Source organism: Impatiens glandulifera, chromosome 9 (genome assembly GCF_907164915.1).
Source record: "Impatiens glandulifera chromosome 9, dImpGla2.1, whole genome shotgun sequence".
NCBI classification, from domain to species: domain Eukaryota; kingdom Viridiplantae; phylum Streptophyta; class Magnoliopsida; order Ericales; family Balsaminaceae; genus Impatiens; species Impatiens glandulifera.
In genome coordinates, this window is record NC_061870.1 from 26,054,783 (window position 1) to 26,075,876 (window position 21,094).

General features: G+C 32.1%; 3 protein-coding genes across 3 annotated transcripts; all 3 read right to left on the bottom strand.

Annotated features, from left to right (window-relative positions):
• On the bottom strand, positions 1–1,418 carry LOC124916472 (phenolic glucoside malonyltransferase 2-like). The gene has a single exon (XM_047457186.1). The coding sequence runs from the start codon at positions 1,395–1,397 to the stop codon at positions 18–20; it is 1,380 nt and encodes a 459-aa protein (XP_047313142.1). The 5' UTR covers positions 1,398–1,418; the 3' UTR covers positions 1–17.
• Positions 1,419–3,317: 1,899 nt separating this feature from the next.
• LOC124916091 (methyl jasmonate esterase 1-like) lies at positions 3,318–7,722 on the bottom strand. Its single transcript, XM_047456825.1, has 3 exons — positions 7,313–7,722; positions 3,728–3,895; positions 3,318–3,627 (listed from the first exon to the last, which is right to left on the bottom strand). Exons 1-3 carry the CDS (start codon positions 7,682–7,684, stop codon positions 3,340–3,342), a joined length of 828 nt encoding a protein of 275 aa, XP_047312781.1. The 5' UTR covers positions 7,685–7,722; the 3' UTR covers positions 3,318–3,339.
• A 6,350-nt stretch (positions 7,723–14,072) lies between these two features.
• LOC124916690 (ubiquitin carboxyl-terminal hydrolase 27) lies at positions 14,073–17,965 on the bottom strand. Its single transcript, XM_047457441.1, has 10 exons — positions 17,562–17,965; positions 17,348–17,474; positions 17,150–17,250; positions 16,826–17,068; positions 16,648–16,716; positions 16,424–16,552; positions 16,087–16,224; positions 15,393–15,455; positions 15,004–15,276; positions 14,073–14,631 (listed from the first exon to the last, which is right to left on the bottom strand). Exons 1-10 carry the CDS (start codon positions 17,847–17,849, stop codon positions 14,368–14,370), a joined length of 1,695 nt encoding a protein of 564 aa, XP_047313397.1. The 5' UTR covers positions 17,850–17,965; the 3' UTR covers positions 14,073–14,367.
• Between the last annotated feature and the right edge of the window lie 3,129 nt (positions 17,966–21,094).

The following is a 21,094-nucleotide window of genomic DNA, read 5'->3' on the forward strand; positions in this document are numbered from 1 at the left end:
AGAATAGAGTCATTTATTCATTCATATGGTTGAAGCCCTTGAGCAAAAAGAGACGCAAAAGCTTCTATCTGGACCTTCTTCAACACTATCCCAATCTCAATATTCACGTCATTTCCATCTCTACCATCGCACATAGAGAAAGAACTATTCCGATCAATGGACACCAACTCCGCCATCCTCGGCCGTCCCCATCCAAAATCAGAACCATACAGATCAAACCTCGTCGACGCAGAAATTCCATACACCTTCTCATCCCTATACGTTGAACTTACTTCCGAAAGCCACTTATCCGCTCCTTTCACAACTGATCCCTTTTCCAACCTTCCAATTGCCTCTTTAACGGCTGTTGCCGCCAACACCAACCCATCATCTCCCACCAAAGACACAACCTTTTCCTTAGCAAACAGATAAGTAACGCAGTTTCCAAAGTAATTCGCCGGGATAGGAGGCTCCAATCGCGATCGACAATCCACGACGATAGTCAGAGAAACAGTCTCCTTTGTTATGTCCCCCTCCTCTGCTTTCACTAGACATCTCCAAACGTATGCACATACCGCCGTGTAACTAGAAACAGGGATCTTTATTTTCCCCTTTATCTGTCCAATCTCCCCTGGAGTTAACCGGAATGTTCTCCTGAATAACCCAGTTGCCGGTTTAATATCCATTGGAATGAGGCTTCTCTTATTCTCCGTCGTTTTCATCCAATGATCAACGTAAATCTTGATGATATCTAACGGGTCAGCGATCAAGGATCTTTCCAGAACCGGCATTAGTTCTGGCGGATGGGATCCTGCTCCTCCGTCTCTGCAAATCGTGCTCCATGACTTTAGAAACATGGCATTGCTCTTGCCGTCCATTGAGACGTGATGGGCGCAGTAGCCGATGGAGAATCCGTGACTAGGAAACAGAGTCACTAGTATAGAAAAAACCGTAGACTCTGTTTCGGAAACATGAAATTCGGGCAAGAGGGCATGCAAATCTTTCGCTTCTTTCAGATCGTGGGTGGAAAGAGAATGAAAGTTTGCACATGATTCGGCTACTGAGAAGAAGACGCCGTCGTCGTCAGGAGCGTGACGGATAACCGGCTTGGCAGTTTGAGGATGCCATGTAACTACTCCGGCAAGAGATGGATAGTGTTGAAGGGTGAGAGAGAGCGAATTCTTGAGGTTAGGGATAATGGTGTTATAGAAAAAGTCGGAAGATAGTTGGTCGATTTCGTAGAAGAAGATTCGTTGCGTTGGGGGGAATGTTAACCACATTGTGTCAAAAAAAGTGAGAGGAATGTAATTATAAGTAACCACGGTTTCATTAGAGAGCTTCTCCGACTCTGAATTTGGTGCCTGTTTTATCCTACATTTCTCCGTTACTTTCACCACGTTCAAAGTCGCCATGGCCATGGACTGGACAGAGAGAGAGAGAACAAGAACAGTCTTAATCAATTTGATGATGAAACAGACAAGAATGCAAATCGTAAAGCTTGAAAATTTTGTTTTGGAAGAACATAACTAATGAAATATATATATATATATAGATAGATAGATAATCTTCTTCGGCTTGTTTGATCAATCTTTTTAGTTTTCTAAGTTTGTTAGGTAAGGCTAGGTAATGGGTTATTTAAATAAATTTGGATTATTTATAAAATTATTGTTGACCGGTGATTTTGAGAAAATAATGTTTTTTTTTATAAAATGATTTAAGTTAGATTAATATATAATAATCAAATATAAAATATTTGAGTTTTTTTTTCTAACAAATTAAATAATGTGATGACAAAGAAAAAGTAAAATAATATTTCTAGAATTTGTTTAAATAATTAAAATTTAATAAAATAATATTTCACTTCTTTCACGTCCAATCATATTACTTAATGTATTAACAAAATATTAAATTTAAATTTTTTTTTATTATTGTATATTGATATTTTTAAATATTTTTTTTAAAATAATATATTTTTTCAAAATCACTATAATCCTAACATTTTAAATAATTTAAATTATTTTAAAATTCAATCCAAACAAGCCTTTAAGTTTTTTTTAAAATTGATGAATGCATTTACAAAAAGATTGAAATTTTTAATTTTTATTTAGAGTATTAATATATAAGGATAAAATAATTATTTTAAAAAAAAAATAATAATTGAAGTTAGTGTTATATATATCCTCATCTTCGTGAGGTAATTAAATAATATTTAAATTGCTGAAACCATTTAAACCAGCCATGATGAGAGAGTACCATGGATCTAAAGACGTGTTATAAACTATCATAAATATTCCAAGGATTGATTGACGCTTAATGTCATGTTCCTCCTAGAAATAAATTAATATAATGTTGTGTTTCTTAGGATATCTTTTTTTAATTTAGTGGAAGTTAATTAATTGTTATAATAAATATAACTTTATATATTGAGATCGTGCCCCTTATAAATTACATCGTTCATATATATATATTTATTTATTGGGCCGAGACACTCACGTTTTTATGTACTCAATTTATGATTTTTAAAATAATATTAAATTATGGTAATTTATCTATAAAAAATTTAAATGATATTATCAAGTCGGTTAAAATTATGGGTTTTCTCCTAAAATCTTAGGATTTTAAATAAACTTTTAAGTAGGTAAACTATTACGATTTTAAATTTACTAAAAAAAGTTTTTACATTTAAAAGTTTATAAACAATTTTGATTTTACGATTTTATAAGATTTTACGTTTAAAAAACAAATTTATATTTAAAAAATAAAAAATAAAATTACTATTTATTCAAATAAATTAATTGATATAATTAATTTTGTAACTATAATTTTCTTAATAAAATTATTTACTTATTATTAATTTTATATTTAAATATATAAACTTTTAAAATTAACTAAGTATAAAATACTTAATTATATATATATATATATATATATATAATATATAACTATTATTTTAAATAAAATCTAAATTTTACGAATTAACAACTTATAAATGATTATATGTAAACTTTCAATTTTAAAAGACTTAAATATAATATTAAATTTAAAATAAATAGTATATATGATATAACATGTCTAAGCAAAATACTCTACTAAAACAACTTAGATCAAAAGGCAGACCCAGGCACGAGTCCAGACCTCACCTGGAAGTGCAAGCCCATACCACAAAGCAGGCCGAACGCCAAAAGCCCAACAGTTTCATTGTACAAAAAATAAAAGATCAGCGAGTCTTTACACCAAGAAATATAATTTTAAAATAGTTATATTTAAAGAGATTATTTAGATATTTATTTCTTACAAACAAATTTGATGCTTTAATATGAATCTACATATAAACTCGAATTATATTTTGAAGGTGATGCTCTAAATATTGTGGTGGGCTGCAATCTCCTGCAAGCATTTGCATAAATCCAAGGGATTAGAGAACATGATCATGTGGTCAGCAGCTGAGATTGTCATAATCTGACGCACAGGATTCTTTTCGATCATCCACTTCACAAATTCTTGTTTGTAGACAAGCTCATGCTCACCTATCACGTACACACGATTAACTGATCCATACTTTTCCTCAGTGAGGATGACCGTATCAGATGATTCATCATTACCCACCATAGGAAAATGTCTCACCAACAAATGTGCAAGACTCAAGTCCTACCATATTTAAAAACAATGATAAATAATAAAAACTTGCAAAATCCAAAATAACCAATCAAGCATATTATATGTACACAAATTGATAAAGAGATCTAACCTCAAGTGGTGATAGATTGTACAATTGAGATGACATAAAAAAGGGGCCAAAAAGCATTGAAGTGGGTGGATTCTCTTTTCCATTGTTGAACTTGTATGAACTGTCCATCCATCCTTCCTTCCCCATTGCTTTATTGAACTGTTCAATTAAAAGGATCGCCATAAATACCTCTTAAGTTAGTGGTAAAACACAATAACTCGTGGTATTAAGTTTTGTTGAGAAAATATATAATTTAAACGCACGATATTGAGATGTCTTGAATTGGTAGCGCAAGGAAAGAAAATATTGAATAAAATGAAATTAATTATATATTTTTAATGTATAATCTTGATTTTAAAAAATAAGATTAGCACAAAAAGAAAATTTAATCTTTTGCTATGATAATATGACTAGGAAAATATTGTGACAAAATTTTGGAGATTCTTTGTCATGATATTAGTGATTACTTAATTGAAACTTATTTAAAGGTGTAGTCGGACACTTTAGAAAACTGAAATCTTTGTCTTGAGAGCATCGTTTTCAGCCTCAGTTCTGTATCTGTTAGGGTTTCAGGAGACCGAGTGTTATAAAAACTCGTGTCATAACCCTAGTCTGTCATGATGTAATCTCTATTCTGTTTTCCTTAATAAAATTTTCTCTTTTGATGAACGTAGTCAAGTTTTTATCTTAGTGAACCACGTTAAAATTTGTATTTTTTTTATTGTTTACGTCATCTCACGTATTTCCGTTACAACACATGTGTCTATATAATTTTTTGTTTAATTTTAGGATCTATTTCGAGAAAGAGACGGGGCAAGAACAAGAATAAAGCTGTTGGTAGATTGCAAGCGGGGCAAAAGATGACTCTTCAATTTAACCTTGTTGATGGTAAACCAATGTGCGAGAATATGACAGCTTGGTCGAGGCATATTGGGAGTGTCATTCGAGACTCCAATGCACTACCTCATAGGACTTTGCGTTGGTCGGACCTGAGCTCCACACAGCTAGATCACATATGGATGGCTATCACGGTATATAACTTTTTATATTATTAAGTCCATTATGTATTCAACACAATCTATAATCGTATTTTAATGTTCACTATTTAGGATCCTTTCGTGGCTGTGGGGGATGACATCAACAACTATCGAAGACAAAGTTTATTTCAAGCCAACAAATTATGGGATAGATGGAGATGTCATTGGAACACCATGTACATTAAATCCCGTGAAGGTGACGAGCAAGCAATTAGGGCAAATCCCCCTCCCGAGATCGAAATTAGTGATTGGAATTATCTACTTGATCGTCGCTTTCTCACGCCGGAATTCAAGGTAAATTAATGTGTTTATAAATAGCTCTTACATTAATCATTCATTAAACACAAATGTTTTCTTATTTGCAGAAAACAAGTGCTGTGAATGCGCAAAATAGGTCGCATGTTGTGTACAAGAATCATGCAGGCAGCATCTCATTTTCGCAAGTGGAGAAGCAAATGGTTCGTTTTATCATTGAATAACTAAGTTTATAATGTTATTACGTTTTTATTAATTATTAAATTTGTACAGGAGAAGACTACCGGTACGTCGCCTAATTTTGCGGAATTATTTCTGCACACTCATACAAAGAAACCGACTCTGCAAGATCCAAATCCGGTGGTTCCCCCTATTATTCAAGAAAAAGTGGTAAGTCGTGTTTATTAGTTATATTTCTTTTATTTATCATATGTATGTATGTAATCAAATGTAATTTGTGTTTGTAGACTGCCTTGCGAACTGCTATAGAAGAAGACCCGAATAGAAATGAATTGCAGTTGGCTGAGTGCGCATTCGGGTCTCAGGGACATGGGCGAGTTGTGGGTTTGGGCTCCGGTGTCACACCTAGATCTTTTAGACCTGATGCTCGTGGTGGTACTAGCACACAGCGCAGTGACACGCAAAACGCCCTTTTACTTGAGGAGATACAGAGGATGCGAGAGGAGCGTGAAGCTGAGAAGCTTCAGTCACGGAGAGAGCGCGAAGAAGCCTTAATGGAGCGTCAAATGGAGCGTGAGGAAGCACAAAGGCAGCGTAAAATGGAACGCGAAGAGTTATTGATGCAGCGTGAGGATGAACGTGAAGAAGCTCGAAAGGAGCGTGAGAGAATGCGAGATGAGATGCTTGAGCTGAGATCGACGATGAACTTCTTATTAGCTAGGATTCCCCGTGATCAACTTCCACCTGCCCCTCCCACTCGAGATGATGCCCCTCCTACTTAGAGATGATCCCCTTCCTCGTGATCGTCGCTTTCCCACTTCATTCTGGTTAGTTGAAATGTAATTTGAATTACGTTAATTAATGGTTTTTGTGAATTTGTGATACGATTGTAGTTTTTGGATGGATTATAGTTTTTGGATGGATTGTAGTTTGTGGATGATTATTGTTTTGAATTAATGATTGTAGTTTTGGGTTTTTGGTTATTGATGATTGTGTGCTTTTTGGTTTTTGGTTATTGGTTATTGATTGAGGTTTTAAATAGGTAAAAATTTGTAAAAAAAAAATCTATTAGGGTTTAGTAACGGTTAAATAATTTCAAATACCGTTACTATAAATCTAACTGTAACGGTTTAAGAAACAAAAAACCGTCACAGAAACAACACAAGCATCTGTAACGGTTTTCGAAAACCGTTACAAATAAAAACAGCCTTTCAGTAACGGTTTTTATCCGGCTAAAACCGTTACTGTTGTCCCATTACTATCTGTAACGGTTTTCGAAAACCGTTACAGATGCTTGTGTTGTTTCTGTGACGGTTTTTAGACGGCTAGAACCGTTACTGTTATTCCATGACTATCAGTAACGGTTTTCGAAAACCGTTACAGATGCTTGTGTTGTTTCTGTGACGGTTTTTAGACGGCTAGAACCGTTACTGTTATTCCATGACTATCAGTAACGGTTTTCGAACGCTGTTACTGATACCAGTGCAGTTTCTGTAACGTAATTTTTAGTAACGATTGGTAACGGTTTTATTTGCCGTTACAAATAAGTTTCAGTAACGGCGTTAGATGCTTTCAGTAACGGTTTTAGCCCTTACTAATACCCCTTTTTCTACTAGTGACACGATAAAAAAGATATAGAGATAGATGAGTAAAAAATAATGAACACAAGATATAACGAGGTTCGGCCAATAAATGCCTACATTCTCAGGGAGTTGTCAATCTATAGATTTAATGAAATAATAGTTTCAATAATCCTATGTTATTATTTCTCTATTTATATAAGTAAATCAAAATCTATAAAGACTAAATTACTATTTTTAACCCCTGCCATAATGGTCTAGTGAAAAGAGTCGACCTAATAAACCGAAAGGTCGTGGGTTCGATTCCTACTGAAAGCATTTTGAATAGAAGTCGACCTAATAGACCGAAAGGTCATGGGTTCGATTCCTACTGAAAGTTTTTTTAATGAAAGCGGAGATAATAGTTGTGAGGAGTCATGCTAGTTCTCCATAATTCAAAAAAAAAACTAAACTAAACTTGTTAGAAGTTTAAAGCCCATTACCATAAATAAGCTCTAATAAAATGTGAGTCTAAAATTGAACATGTCTTTCTCATTAATAATAAAATTAGTTACCTCATAAAAGATGGAGGGGTAATCCAAATTTGGGCCAGGCATAACAGCAGCAAGGAAAATGGCAACTGATATTTTGTGAGGGAATTTCTCCATAGCTAATGAAATGCCCATCCCACCCATGCTATGGCCCACTAGAACCACCTTCTCGCCGGAGGGCAAAGACGCCATGAAATCTAGCAGCGGTCGAAAGTAGTCATGCAAGGTAGACACGGCCTCCACCGGAGAGGGGTCGATACCGCCGGCGGCCATGTCAAGGGCGGTGACACGATGGTGGCCGGCTTCTTTGAGTGAGGCTATGACCTTGTACCAGCACCATGCTCCATGGCAAGCTCCGTGAATTAACACAAAGTGCTTCTCTTTCTTGTCTCCCATCTGCAGCTAAATCAAGATTAATTCCAATTGAGGGAAATTTTTTATTTTAGTTTGTTTTGAGAAAGAGAGTTATTGTATAATTCTAAACTTGTAACGTTACGTTCAATGTGTGCAATGTCTTATTATGAGGGGTTTCTATCTTATTTTTATTATTTTATTATTAGAATCCAATGAGCAAGTTGTCTTGTACATCACGAGTCAATACTAATATTTTCTTTATTTTTTATACTAAAAAAATAAGAGGATTTCAATAATATCTTACCTACTAATCTATTTTCTTATGAATTAAAATGCTCAAAAATTATCTTTGTTCATTTTCTTCTTTGAAATCTTTTATCTTTTCATTTTCCTTTATAATTAATCCACATAGTTCTTTCACATCCGAATCTATATAAATATATATAATATGATGCTGAATTTTTAAAGTGTTCGGATCATCAGATTGAGAGCGGAGGTTAATTTGAATATATATGTGAAAGTAAATGGATACTTGAGTCGGATTGTGAGTTAACCCGCCCATAAATTTTAAACGGTTAAAAATAAAATTAAATATGGTATATGTATGTTTCAAATTTGCAACATAACAAAATAAGTACAACAATTTAACCAACTAGACTAATAAGACTTTATATTTTAAATTCAACACCAAATTTAATGAACGTGTAAAATTTTAACAGTATAAGTTCAACTATTTAACTAACTAATATATATATATATATATATATATATATATATATATATATATATATATATAATGATACTTAATTTTCAAAGTGTCCGGATTGTCGGGTCGAGAGCTGTGGTTAATTTGAATATATATGTGAGAGTAAATGGATACTTGAGTCAGATGGTGGGTTGACCCGTCCATAAACTTCAAACGATTAAAAATAAAATTAAAAATGTTATATATATGTTTCGAACTTGCAATCTAACAAAACAAATACAACTCTTTAATCAAGTGTGATTAACATGTAGTTTGTCAAGAGATAATAAGCCGGTATCAATTGAAAGTGGTTAAAAAATATGAATCAAATATTTGATTGACCAAAGTGAAAGTAATATATGATGAGATATGTGAGACGATAAATTGTTTTACCAAAGTGAATAAAATATGAATTGAGAGTGTTTTATTTTTTATTTTAATTTATTATTCGTGATTTATTAAGAATTTTAAACATTAATACATATTATTATTATTTTTTATTAAATTTATATTATTTATATTTATCACCAAATTTTTTCAGACCATACTTAAATAACACAATTTTCAACCTTCCTTATTGTGCGCAATTGTGTTCATGAGTGTCCTTATTCTATATACATACCACCCTCATATAACTTGATTGGTTCTTTTCGAACAATCAACTATTTTTTTTATTTTTTTTAAACCACTGGCTTGGAGATATATTTGGTTTATACCGAATATTTGATCGAATTTAAATTTTATTTTTGGTAAATGAATTTTAAAACAAATCAAATTTAAATACGGTTTTCAATTTTATTTTCGAGTTAGGTTTCAACTCGAAAACCAAACCGAAAATCGAATTTATTTTTTATTATTTATTTTAATTATATATTATATAATTTATTAAATATAATTAAATAATTATATATAATATATTAAAAAACAGAACTAAAAATTCGAATTCGGTTCGATTTTAATATAATTTATTCGAATTCGTTTCGGTTTTTGAATTGGTAAAAATGTTTCGAAAAATTTGAATAACCCGAAAATCGAATCGGTGAATATCCCCTGTATATTATAAGCTAACTCAAAATCATTACAAATTAATTCATGTAAAAAAATACCACAATTATATCAACATGAAATAAAACTATATGTATACCTAAAATCAACGTATTTCAAAAAACAAGAAAAGAACAAAAAAAAATGATCAAAACTAGGTGGTACGTATACCTAAAATCAATGTATTTCCCTGCCATTTTCATGCGTAGATCATAGTTCACATTTTTAATATATAGATAGAGAATTCCGGATTTTTTTTTACCATGTATCTTCTTAGAAAATTCATTATTTGCACTCTCTGAGGCATAAAGAAGACCATCTAAAGGTTTTTGCAATTCACGCTTACTCAAGAGTCGATAGTTTAACTGAAGAAGTCTCTCGCACGAGTGTCATCCCGACTCAAGAGATGTATTTCTTCAACCACCTCACGCGAGGATAATGATCGGACCACGTCTTCATTTGTTTCCTCAACCGATCAATCCATTTCATAGGACCGGTTGTGCCTCGTCTCCACATTGATTAGAAACATCTAAGGTTCCAAATCAACCACAACTAGGGGTTCAATAGAATCCCTCTTGAAGTAATTGTAGCGACAAGAATGAGATGCCCAACACCCTCGTTGATGGCATAGCCTCTGTCGACATCTTGAAGAACTTGAATTCATGAATAAGTTGACTATTGATCCATCATGATCATGATTTTGTTTCAATCATAAGTAAGCAAAATATTATCAACGATCTAGTCATACTTCATTCAAGGATTATCCAATATTAATGTTTTATTCTCAAAGAATCTTGTATTCATTCATGAACTCTTTTTCTATATGTACATTACACACAATTAATGGTACTAATCACACATTACATGGATAATCTTCAACAACAACAAGGCTTTAAATATTGAAATCTCCCAATTAATAGATATAGAGATCATGAATCATAGAAGTTATGAGAGAACTTGCCCTTGATCCATTTGAAAGTCTTAGAGAAGGAGGACTTAAACTTGGTCCGGGCTGCATACATGTTATAGGCTGCGACCCTCTTCCTTCTCTTCACCTCCGGTTTGTCTTTGTTGGGGCCATTAAAGCTATAGGATTTGGCCCTATCCTCCAACCCCAAACGCATGTTAGCACATGACGAATATCCATTCACTGACTTGTTCTTCTTCATTTAATTACACGGTGGGGGAACCCAAGGGGCTAGCTTTTGGCCACATGAACACCTAGTTAGCCTTATATAGTGCATGCCCACCAAATAATTACAAGATGAAAGAAGATTGTTTCACATTTATGTGGGATCCATGCACCAAACCATCATTAAGCATGGCCCTCCATATATTGTCACATCTTATTACATTGTATATCATATCACATCTTGTTTTCTTAGCAAGAAAAAAAATAACAGAGAAATATCACATTTTTGTTAGGGTCTTATGGTGTTATATGGGAGAGATTGATTTTTTTTTTATGGATTATATGAATCTAGAGTATTAATAAAATAATCTTTGAGAGTCAAACTCACCCATCTCGTTTGAGTTTGTCTTCTATTTTTATGACGTGTTTAAGATTAGTGCTGATTACTCGCCGATACGAAGAAGGTAGATAAGGGCTCAACTGGATTAAAGTTCAGTCCAAGAAAACGAATATTATTATAAGCTATTTTTTTTTCCTTTGTGTAAGAAGAAGTTTTAATTTTAGTAACTTTAATAATTCATTTTACATTAACATTATATATAAGAAGGTACAATTAATTTCATTTGGAGATTTTCAAATAAGGGCGATTGATTGAACAACTCTTTGGAAGAAAGTCATTGCCGACCGGTCCTCACATGATCGGTTTTCACTTAATTAGTAATTTGGCCAAACCTTGTTGATTGTTGAATTTATCACGTCACTACTAAAATGTCACATTTAATTTAATTGATTAATTTCAAGGGACGTGAATGAAGATGTTTGCTAAATGGAATACATATGGGCCTCAAAATTATGCAATAATTAATATTCTGGCGGGTTTTTGAAGATTTTTTTATTTTATTTTATATATATATATATTTGATTACCATTTTATTAATTCATTGAATATGCATATTTTTTATTCTTTGTTCTATTAGAGAAAGCCCAATATATATTTGTTTAAATAGAGTTGGACCATCCTATATATAGTTATTTAATCTCTAATATATACACACAATATAGTGCATTTATCATCATAATCATGTAAATTTGTATTATTTGATAGGAAGCTAAAGAAATGATTTTGTCAAGTACAAGTAAAATGAGAATATAGAAAGAAAAGAATAGAAATCAATTTGATAAATAAAAAATTATGAATTCAATTTCCATTTAAAATATTTTAAGTTAGAGTTTAAATTATGACTTTGAAAAGTTATATTAATTGTCTAAATTCAATAAGAAAAGAAATATAAAGTTTATTTAATAAACAATATTTTCATGAGAGCAATAGTGATGTCTTTTGGGGTGATCACTTTTTTTATTTTTTTTATGTGTAAAGAATATTACTTTATAAAGAATTGATAAATATTTTAACAAGATAAATAAATAATAATAATAATAATAATATCTTATCATGTTAATGAATGATAGATAATAGAGAGGTGGAGATAAGAAAACCTTAAAAATCAAAATCCTCTCAGATGATGTGGATTGATATTTAATTTTTTTAATTATTTAATTAAAATATTCTTATTTTATTTTTATAAAATTTAAAATAAATAAAAAAAACATTATAATAAGGAAAAATACTCCACTGCGAGTTTGTATGGAAAAACATTATAAAATTCTTATTCTAAGTGACCGAAAAATGATAAGAAATAAAGATAGAAATTTCAGATGAGTCTGATCCACAACCTTCTTGTGATAAAGATGGCAAGCTTTGTTTTCTTCTGATTCAACATGTCATCAATTAGAATAAAATTGTGAATGACGGTGCCTTAGAAAATGACATTTTAAATTATATCCTCTTGCCTCCCACTTAAAAATCAAAGTCACCTTCTTAACATAATTATATTCGCCGTTTCATCGTATATGAATCTTTGCTTAAATCGAATATTATCATGAAATTCACCACAAACATAAACGAAGCTTCGATCCCTTTGTTTTATCTATTGGGGGCATCCCTTGGATCAAAAGTTAAAGGTTATACAAAAAAAAATGGTTTAAAATGAAAGAGGAAAAAATGTTAATAATGTCACACCATGACCATTCCTTAATGCACGTGTTCCCAATGTGGATGCTGCTTGGACCATGTAATAATATATAGGCAAGGGACCATATAATAATAGTATTCAATTATGGATAAATACTTGACAAAGACAAAAGACAGGAAATAAGAAGCAAAGTTAAGGTAAAACATGCATGAACATTGGAAATTAATAACAAAGGAATAGGATAGAGTCAATCTAGCTAAATTAATTATAAAAAATGAGTGATTGTGTAGATAAATACATATAAGGCAATAAAAGTGGTGATATTGATAAATGAAAATGGCACAAATCGACAACACCGCCAAGACAATTACCGTGGAATTAGAGATGTCATGATCTTTATTATGATGGTACACGGACGAGTTTTGGGGATATGGGGAGCAAAATCATGTGCCTAAACCGCGTTAGTTGCCACGTTACATGTTATAACAATCCAATCTTATCTAAAACAAATTACAAAATAGGAAAAGTGTTCCTTTTTTTGTTCTAAACACATGATGTTGACTTTGTATGCATGACCCATGATGTAGGGGCGTGGCAATGTTCCTGTATATAGGCAGGGCCACGCTATAACATTACCCTTGATTGCTACTTCTCCAACCAACCAAAATGAAATATCACCTCTACTCTATATATTAATATCATCCAAAGATTTCATTTTTTTTCAATCTTAAACTAAACCAACATCTCTACTTCATCAAAGTATGCCTGCAATTTTGAGCTGGAAATTTAGCTGTCTATTGCTCACTATTTTCTTCCTAATTTGCTTCATAGCCCCATGTGCTAAAGGTAACTATCAATTTATTAATTATATGTTATTTATTATATCATTCTGCAACATGTTTGTTTGACATGTCAGGAAGAAGTTTGAGGGTGAGAGAGACCATAGTCGATAATGAAGATTTGTTATCGAAGAGTAAAAGTGAGAACAAATTGACGATGTCAAAGGGAGGAAGAGTGAGAGGGAATGAAGACTTGATCACAATGGATTACACTCCAGCACAAAAGAAGCCTCCCATACATAACTAGCTTCCTTCATTCTTTATGTATATGCAAGGTTAATGTAGTTTGAGGCATATAATTACATGTATAGACACATAGACCAGCCTGTTAACTCAGTCAAGCCATGTCAGCGCCACGGGTGTCAAGTGGAAGCCACATGGTGACTCGTCAACAGCCACGCTGTCCATCATCACCAACATAAAAGAAGAATGGCCTTATTATAATCACTTTCGTACCTGCATTCGATTAGGATCTGCCAAAGAATTACCTATAATTTTTTTTGTAATACACATTCAGATACGTTTGGTATGAAATGAGTGGTTGGCTAGGATACACCAGAAAACCTACACACCATTTTGTACAACTAAGTTTAGATTCACTTTGTTTCTAAAGGGAATCTTATCAAGAATGACACCATTAAGAGAAAACTGGATGAAATGATGTTTCCAAATGAATTAGAATGTAAAATCAATTCCAAATTTCTATTACCAGCACCAAGAACAACAGCCTTATCCTTTTTAAGCTATTCAACCACTAAATCCTCAAACTACTCAACTCTATATCAAAAGCCTCGCAGCTAATCTACAATTGTATGTACTTTCTTCTTTTACTCTGCCTATCTCATTTCATTTTCCTGTCCTTACCAAAAAGAATCCAACAAATCAACCAGGATTATTGTAATTGAAAGCTATAAGTTCTTACACTCATTACTTCATATCTTCTCATAGAAAAGCATGCTTGCCTCTGCGTTTAGGACATTATGTTCTGAAGCAATGTTGACTTGGGAATCAGAAATGCAAAACCAACATGCCGGAGAAGATTCCAATAGTCGAACAGGGTCTCTATAGTTCAACTCTGTGTTCACCCTTCTGTAGACCATGTAGTGACCGCTGCCTGGTCTTCCAAAATGCTCCACAACAGAAACTAGGCGATACTTGTCCTCTGAAGAGGCAAAACTCCCTGGCCCTGAAGCAACCTGCAATGAGAATCAGATAATGGTGCCAAGTCAGTCCAAAGGGATAGAGAATGATTTGAATAAGTAGTTAGATCGAGCCTTCTTTAAAAACGAACCAATTTTGCTCCCTATAGTCTATCATGTTCTGATATTGCTCCCTAAACTTTAGAAAAAGTGTCAAATTTGATTTAGAGGATTCCCAAGTCAGTCCACTAATGCCCACCAAAGGGAGGGGAAATATATAAAAGAATGTACCGCTGGCAGCCACAATAATGGAGTTACTTCGTTTTCGTTATAATGAGATGAAAATCAGACGTTTTAGAAAGTTCAAGGAACAATATCAAATTACTCCTACAAAGATATATCATATGTTTTTAAGGAAAGGCAACCAACCCTATTAGGGAAAGATGCAGCGTCCAGGCGAGCTTCAGGTTGAAACTTGTCAGTGGATATTAGATTTTGAGGATTCGTATTCCCTGTTTGTATATTCAGACCATTACGAATTCCTTTACTGAGCTGTAACTTTAAGGGATTAAGAATAGGCCACAGAGATTGAAAATGCTCCACTTGTCCATTTCGTAGAATTTCTTCGTGGGGGTTTTGTGTTCCCACTCCACTCCTCATAAATGTTGACATGTTCAAAATCAAAGGAAACGAAACATGTCCCTACAACATCAAACAAGTACTTAATTTGAAGAAAGCTTATCAATAAACAGATATATGGATAATGGCCAACAAAAGGAAACTGTGTGATTCATGTGTATGCAATATCAATAAATCACCTGGAGTTTAACCAGTTCACCAAAACGATTTGCAAAAGCTCGTTGCAGATTGATACACAGAATCTGTTGGGAAGATGCATAAAATAAATATTAATATACTGCTAGACTAGGGATACTTTTTCAAAAAAAATAAGTTTGTATTGACATAGTTGTCATAAATATGACTTCAAATAAAATATAAATATGTCTATACCAAGTGAATACAGTAATGCATTGAGCCTATTTATTGTCACATTTTATGATCTGGATCATGATCCGGAAAAATCTACATTTATTATGTTGGTCAAAAAGCACAATAATTTAGAAACGAATTTAGACAATGATGTACAAAACAACCTTAATGCCAAATGAAAAAAAAAAAAGAATCACACAATAATCTGGATTATTATTTAGAAAATAATCTTTACATCCAATGAAGCAAAAAATAACACTAGAATCTAAATCATAATGCAGAAAATCATTTAGCTCATGACCAGAAAACAAACTTATACCAAACAAAGAAAAACATAACTTTTAATTTGAACTTTGACGACCAATAAGATCGTGATTGTGACAAAATATAAGTTTCCATGTAGCCTCGTTATGCTTCTACATTGCGGGGATTGATGCCTATAACGCTGAATTTTCTTTTTTCTAAAGAGATAGGACATCAATTTTCCTAGTCCCAACACACAAAATTCTCTTTATCCATTACCTTTGGACCATGTGTCATGCTTAATTGTTTAGAAGCATGTGAAAAATTGTTCGACCATGGTAGTTTATTGAGAGTGGAAATGCGTTTGCAGTCACAAGACACTTCTTTAATACAGCCTCGAACAATCTCAACATCTGTCTGACAAGAAAAGTCAATAGAGACGTATAAACACAATTGAAAAGAAAATAAAATTTTAGGAAATCAATCAAAGTGAAGAACCAGTTGAGGTTTTAAAAGGGATTATAAAACTCGTATATACACTGCTAGAAAAGATGGTTGTTTAGTGACACAAAAGTTTCTGAGACAAAGAGAGTTAAAATTTGCATGAAAAACTTACCTTATTTTCGTCTACAGCAGACAAATACTTTATAGCAGCAGAATGCCAACAATTGTTGCAAAAATAGTTCTCAAGATGTTCTTCCTCGAAAAACTGCTTTAAGCACATCTCCAAAGAGCTTCCAATTAACTATTGTTAACAGGAAAAAGAAAAAAATAATAGGATGTCAACATTTTTGTCTATTCCATAATAGAACACGACAAATAATAAAATCTGTAACTTACAATGTTAGAAGCACCGTTAATCACTAGGGGTAGGTGCAATGTTTGAAAAAATTGAAAATCCAAAGAGATCTGTTGAAATATAATAAGAAAAAATATTTGTGAAAATCTTACTAAACAATCACAATCAATAATTGAAGCGACAGATAATGATATAAGCACCCAAAGAGTACCAGTCAACCTGAGAAGAACATGTTTGGCAATTCAATATGCTGCCAAGTCTTCCATCAAAAGGACCGCGAAATTCATCTCGCCATCTTTCTTGCTCATTTTGTTCAGAGTCTTCAGACAATAATTTTCGAGAAATGATCCTATTATTTGATAAGGAGACTACATCTGCCACAGAACCGCAATTTCCAACTAGATAACCCAAAAGCTCTTCCCTTAAAGAAGACAAAACATGAAACAATGCTTCTTCTGCATCCTAGAAATCGCATTACACGATTAGCCAGCATACAAATAAGTAATTAAATTGATTTCTTTTATTGAAGTAAGGGTTTTGCACCTGCTGGCTTGTCAAGTTGAAATTGGAGACATAATGATCCATGGCATGCATTAATTTCCGAGGACTCAACACCTTCCTATCAATTTCAGTATGACATAGTTCTGAAAACATAAAGCATAACAATGGTTTTAACTTTTAATCAATCATTCATTAAGAGTTAATACATTTGACTAGCATTGAAAATGAGTTGAAGCAAACCTTTCATCAAAGAAGTCAAGGCAACAATAAAGGGTACACGCTCAACCCATTCATCTCCCAATAAAGACTCAGACTCTTCCGCTGTCTTCTGAAGAAAAGCTTGAAAATAGGAACAGCTAGCAAGAGCCTATAGAAAGATCAAATATAGACATGAACTAAGTTTATTAGCGTTGTATTAAACTGGTATTAGAACCGAATCAAGAAGATGATGTACCTGTAAAATTACATTTAGGAAACAATTGTTTCCTAAATTTTGTAACCCGGGTACTGTACATGGCTTCTCCGAAGATCTATCTTTAACTGACGACGATGACGACGACCAATTTAAAGTGTTGAATTTCCTAACGCTCCGGTCTTTAAAAGCTAAAATTAGACCAGCAATACAGACTAAGCCTGCAAATCCAGAAGCGTGAACCCACCTTGTTTGGCGGCACAGGGTCAAAAACCCATTACGACATGAATTGAGCTTTGGGATTAGGGATGGAATGTCTAGGTCTTTCATGGCAATCGAATCAGGAACGCTTTCTTGAAGCAAAACTAACTATTCAGATTTCAGACTGAGAGACGGCTGTTAGTCGCTTGTTCTTCTTCTTTCTTTCTTTCTTTTTTTTTTTTTTTCATTTCTCAAAGTGTCGTTCAATTTTATATAAAAGATGGATTACAATAACTTTTTTATAAAAAAAAAATAGTGGTAGAGCTGTATTAATGGAGTTAACAATTAAATAAGTCAATTTGTAATTTATTTATTTTATCAATTTCATCGTAAGAATAAATCATGTTACATATAAAGGGGAATTTGAAAAAATGACCCTCAAGAGGGGCCTAATTACAGAGAGGCCATAATTTTAATAGTGCTGGTGACCCATTTTTTTTTTTCTGACGAAAATGTTCCTATTGCGTCACGCATCCTCAGGTTGCGTGACGCAATTTTTTATTTTTTTATTTTTCAAAAAATTTTAATTATGAAATTTTTTGGACGAAAATGCCCTAGTTGCGGTACGCAATCGCGTCAGGCAACCGCGTCACGCAACCCCAGGTGCGTCACGCAACCGCGAGACGAAAAAAAAATTAAAAAAAAAAATCGGTTGCGTCACGCAACTGGAGTTGCGTTACGCAATGGTATAATTGTCATTAAAAAAATGGTCACCAGCGATATTAAAATTATGGGCTCGCACCATCTGTAATTAAGCCCCTCTTGAGGGTCTCCCTATATAAGTGTCTCTCTTGTTCTCATTGTAATATATTATATAAAAAAATATTAATATATATTAAAATTATTAGTATAATTGATAAAAACAAATTTAATTAAATCATAAAAACTCTTTAAACAAATATAATGTTTGAATAAGACGTTACGCGTCGACAATAAATAGATAATTTATATGTTGAGCATTGCTAAAAGTTGTTCGCTAAGATGAGTTTATATAACTTTTGTTGGTAAAAATTTTGGGAGTCAAATATTTCATCTAAGATATCGTTTTTTGAATAAAATGTTATTCACGATAGAATTCTTACGGATGATATGTACATGAAAAATGTTGTATTATAGTTAGTTGTATGTGTCACGAGGAGGTTGAATCGGCAACTCATTTACTTTTGTATTGTCGATGGATGTCTAGTATATAGAGTTTTGTGAAGTATCACTAGGATTCGATAGGTGATGTCTGAGTTTTTGGGTAGTTGTTAGAAAATTTGGATTGATGCGGCTAATATGGTATAAATGCATAATTGGGTTCCCATTTCAATTATTTTTTGATAGATTATCTGGTTGGAGATAAATCATTAAACTTTCATTGATCGTAGACTCGTAATCGTCCAATTCATATTATTCATAATGTTATTATTATGATGTTTTCTGATATTCATTCCTGAAAGTCGGTAGAATTCATCGATGAGTTAATCGTTTTTCTCGAGAATTTACGAGCTTTATAACCTATTTGAGTAATGTTTTTTTATTTTATTTTTTTTACTTTTTTCATTCATGCTTTTCTCGTTGTCTTTAAACAATTTTCATAACTTTCAATATACAGTTATCTTTATAAAAAATATATTTTTTTTTTATTATTTAAGATCGGGACCTTTAGGGCCTGCCTCTCTGGGCCTGCCTACAATACGTGGGCCTGCCAATATATGCATGTATTTTGTCACTTGTAAATGTAATAAGTTTTTAGAACTAGTTTTTTACTTCTTTTTTTTTCAATTTAAAAATTGTCCAATTATGAATACTTTAACTCATAATCTTTGGATGCAACAATCATAGTGTGCAACCACAGTGGACATCCTACATCTCTTGCACCATCGAGTTCATCAATAGAAGATCATTGTCTTCTCTTGAACTGCGATTGAAACGTGAGCTCCTCTAGTCAGTTCATGACTCCTTCACCATGATTCGTCTTTTATATTTTTTTTTTCCACAGACGCTTTATTTTATCATATTTGATTTACTTCTAGGCTCTAAACACAATCCCATTGTTGATAGGCTATTTTTCTATTGCAGTTAAAAATTTGTTCTTGTTGTTATGTATAATAATAATAATAGGTAAAAGAAACAAGTAGGAAGTTTAAGAGGCTAACTAGTTTTTCTGTTCAGTTTGATGAATACCAATGTGAAACATGTTCTTAGCAACAAAAAAAAAATTAAATATATTTTTGAAACATTGGTCTCACTTATTTTTAGAAATAAATTAAAACTGGTGTATTATAAAAGACAAAATGACTCCAGTCCAATCACAATTAAATCTTCATATTAAGACACCATCACAATCATAATTATTTTATAAATAAATGAAAGTGATTTTATTTTCATTTAATATTAAACATCTGATTGAATTAGATAAAAAAAATATGGATAAAAAAAAAATAACAAATTTTTAATTCAAGGTACACATAAGATTTTTGATCAATTTCTTGTAATAAATATAATTGATTTTGATTTTACATGAAAATTTTGTTATATGAAGTAATATATATGACCACACATAAAAAAACATAAAATCGGGTCTTTATTTGAAACATCAGAAAGTTTGATTGAAAAATACGATATTAAATCTATTAATGTATATATAATTAAATTATATTCAAATTTGACTTTTTTTTTCCTTTAATAAATAGTCAAATAAACTGTCCCTATATAGTTTCAATTCAACTCATCAAACTTTTCATTTCATTTACCAACTTTAGGGTTTATCTGGTTTAGGGTTTTCATTATTAGATTAAATTAATTTTTATATGGATGGGGTACAAGATTGTTAATCCTTTATTATATTTCAATTGAAATACATAATAAACAAAAATAATAATATTTAAATAGTTATTTGAATAATTTTATGAAATATAAGATTTGAGATTATTTAAATAATTTAATTAAATCTAGATCAGCCTAGCTCAAAATTTTAAAACACGTGTATCAATTAATTAAAATAATTAATCGTGCCAAATGATGGATAGAAATATAAATTAACAAACAAGACTTACACATTATTCTACGGAGACTTTGTCATAAAGACGTGGTCGGTCCTCAATATTTTATTAGCCGGTCAGACTTAAGAATCTCTACGTTTTTACTTGAAAAAAAATGCTAAAATATTTAAATTAGTATCATAAATTAAATTTAGAAGTTCAAGGCTCTAATATTAGTTATAATTCTTTTAAACTAAAAATATTTTAATAAAAGTTGAATATATGGTAATATTTGATTTCTCATGAATCGAAAATGAGATGTGTGACACTAATTGATAAAAAAATCTA